General features: G+C 36.2%; 1 protein-coding gene across 1 annotated transcript; it reads left to right on the top strand.

Annotated features, from left to right (window-relative positions):
• Positions 1-357: 357 nt before the first annotated feature.
• On the top strand, positions 358-2841 carry LOC107912623 (pentatricopeptide repeat-containing protein At4g02750). The gene has a single exon (XM_016840897.2). It carries the CDS (start codon positions 461-463, stop codon positions 2696-2698), a length of 2238 nt encoding a protein of 745 aa, XP_016696386.1. The 5' UTR covers positions 358-460; the 3' UTR covers positions 2699-2841.
• Positions 2842-3263: the final 422 nt, after the last annotated feature.

The raw sequence follows: 3263 nt of genomic DNA, 5'->3' as shown, positions 1-3263 counted from the left end.
CCATCACTATTATTTATTTTTTGGCCCCCTAATTATTGAGAAATACCAATATTTCTCTGGTATTCATATAGTTAGTGTCATTTTCTATGGCTCTACCAAAAAATTGATTTCTTAATTCTAATTGCTGACGTGGCATGTTGATGACGTCGTTCTCTTTGGCTATACCAACTTTTACTATTTATTTCAGGTTATTTATATTCATAATTAAAAAAGTGGATCATTTTCGTAATTTATTAAAATTTTAGAATATTTTAATAAAAAAGCCAGAATTTGGTATAATTTTTTATTCCAAAAGTAAGATAAAAAAAATTTACATGTGTTGCCTACTCCTAACTTTAATTGTGGGTCTAAAAATTTCACTAAGAAGAAGAAATATTAAAATGCAATATGAACAAATTGAAGGTACTACGAAAGCCTCTCAAATGAAGCTAACCCAGAAGTGAATTTTAGCAATGAAAAGATGAAACAAAACTTGAAAGTAATCGGTGAACACACCAATCATATCTTCAAGCAAAACACCCAGATTACCCAGTTGGGAAAATCTGGTCAAATCCATGAAGCCGTCAAACTTTTCTCCGAAATGACCCGTAAGAACACTGTAACATACAACTCCATGATTTCTGCCTTAAATAAAAACGGCAAATTCAACGATGCACGTCACCTGTTCGACAACATGCCCCGTAGAAACCTAGTTTCTTGGAATACAATGATTGCAGGGTATTTACACTCCGATAGAATTGATGAAGCTTATCGACTGTTCGTTAAAATGCCTAAAAGAGACAGATTCTCTTGGACTCTGATGATATCTTATTTTACACGTAAAGGGGAGCTTGAAAAGGCTAGAGAACTGTTTGACTTATTTCCTCACAAGCGTGATGTGGCTTTTTGGAACGTTATGATTCGAGGGTATGGTGAGAAAGGAAGGATTGTTGAAGCTAGGAGATTGTTCGACGAAATGCCACTTAGGGTTGTTGCTTCGTGGAATTTGATGTTATCCTGCTATACCCGGAATGGCGAAATGCGTTTGGGGAGGGAGTTTTTTGAAGGAATGGCGCTAAGGGATGTTGTTTCATGGAATTTGATGGTCGATGGATTTATTGAGGTTGGTGATTTGGATTCTGCTTGGGAGTATTTTGAGAAGACTCCATATCCGAATGTTGTTTCTTGGGTTGCAATGTTATGTGGGCTTGCACGAAGTGGTAAGATATTGGAGGCAAGGAGATTGTTTGATCAGATGCAGAATAAGAATGTTGTTTCTTGGAATGCTATGATTAGTGCTTATGTGAAGGATTACCAAATTGAGGAGGCTGCCAGGTTGTTCAGTGACATGCCAAACAGGGATTCATTTTCATGGACCACAATGATTGATGGTTATGTTCATGTTGGCCAGCTTGATAAGGCAAGGGAATTACTGAATCAAATGCCTTACAAGGATATTGCGGCGCAAACTGCAATGCTTTCTGGATACATCAAGAATAAAAGAATGGATGAAGCTTGTCAGGTTTTTAATGAGATAGCTGCTAGAGATATTGTTTGTTGGAACACAATGATTGCAGGGTATTCACAGATGGGAAGAATGGATAAGGCTCTCGATCTATTCAAGGAGATGAAAGATAAAGATTTAGTCACTTGGAACACCATGATCATTGGTTATGCTCAAATCGGAGAAATGGAAGAAGCGGTTAAGATATTCAATGGAATGAAGATAAAGAATGTAGTCTCTTGGAATTCATTGATAACAGGTTTCTTGCAGAATGGCTTATCAATGGATGCATTGACTAGTTTCAAACTGATGGCTCATGAAGGAATAACACCTGATCATTCAACTTTTGCATGTAGTCTAAGTGCATGTGCCAATCTTGCAGCTTTGCAAGTTGGAAAGCAGATGCACAATAAGGTTTTGAAGAGTGGTCATTTAAATGATCTGTTTGTAGGGAATGCGTTGATCACCATGTATGCTAAATGTGGACGCATCTTGTGTGCTCAACTCATATTCGATGATCTTGATGAAGTTGATGTTATTTCTTGGAATTCTCTGATTACTGGGTATGCGTTAAATGGCTATGGAAAACAAGGCGTTCAACTCTTTGAACAAATGGTGTCAAAAGGTGTGCAACCCGATCATGTCACCTTCATTGGGGTTTTATCTGGTTGTAGTCACATTGGCCTTGTTGACCAGGGCTTAAAATTGTTTAAGCACATGACAGAAATTTACTCTATAGAACCTATGGTTGAACATTATGCTTGCATTGTTGATATGCTAGGCCGTGCTGGGATGTTATCTGAAGCCTTTGAAGTGGTGAGGGGATTGAAGATCAGGGAAAATGCCGGAATATGGGGTGCACTTTTGGCTGCTTGCAAGACTCGTGGGAATTTGAAGCTTGGCAAGATTGCTGCAGAGCAGCTTTCAGAATTTGAACCTCGAAAAACATCAAACTTTGTGTTGTTGGCAAACATGCAAGCTGAGGCTGGTAGTTGGGATGAGGTCGAAAACACAAGGCTATCAATGAAATACACTGAAGCGGAGAAGCAACCAGGGTGCAGCTGGATTGAAGTTAGACATCAGTTACATTGTTTCCAGTCCAATATGCCAATGCAGCCGGAGACTGCAGAGGTTTACAGCAACTTAAAAACGTTAACCTCACAGATAAGTAACCTAGATTGCGTTTCTAAATCGTCTCTGATTGATAATTTATGATGAATGGCTTCTCAATTTATTATTATTATTATTATAGGTAAATTCTTTTTCCTTCTGTTAGCATTTTATGTATAAGCTAATACGAACATATTGGTATTCTTCAATATTTGTTCATGGTATGGTAATGGCTAATCATTGTCATTGATTAGATTTTACCTTATTATGCATAACATTGCATTCCCATGGAAGAATGCAAGTTCAAATCTTAGAGATGGCATTGTTGAGAGGGACAATCACGAACCCCGAACATAAACCATAAAACGGTTATGAAAAATATAAAAAAAATGTATATAAGTAAAGTATGGGTTGAACTAGCTCAAAAGTTTATTAACTTTTCAAAATAATAATAAAGAAATAAAAATGTTTATAATTATAATTATAATAATAAACTTGAAATGGTTCTTTATTACTTAAAAAGTATTTTCAGTCAAGAGTATTACCGAACCAATGGATAAATTTACGTAGTAAAGTATTTATGTAAAATTCTACAAAAATGTTAATATTTCAATTCAAACAAATTTTCTTGAACCATTTCCTAGATATTTATTGCAAAAGGGATTCTAAC

The sequence above is a fragment of the Gossypium hirsutum genome, chromosome D11, assembly GCF_007990345.1.
Source record: "Gossypium hirsutum isolate 1008001.06 chromosome D11, Gossypium_hirsutum_v2.1, whole genome shotgun sequence".
Classification (NCBI taxonomy): Eukaryota; Viridiplantae; Streptophyta; class Magnoliopsida; order Malvales; family Malvaceae; genus Gossypium; species Gossypium hirsutum.
The sequence above is the reverse complement of the archived record's forward strand: the minus strand, read 5'-3'. Positions and strand labels throughout refer to the sequence as shown.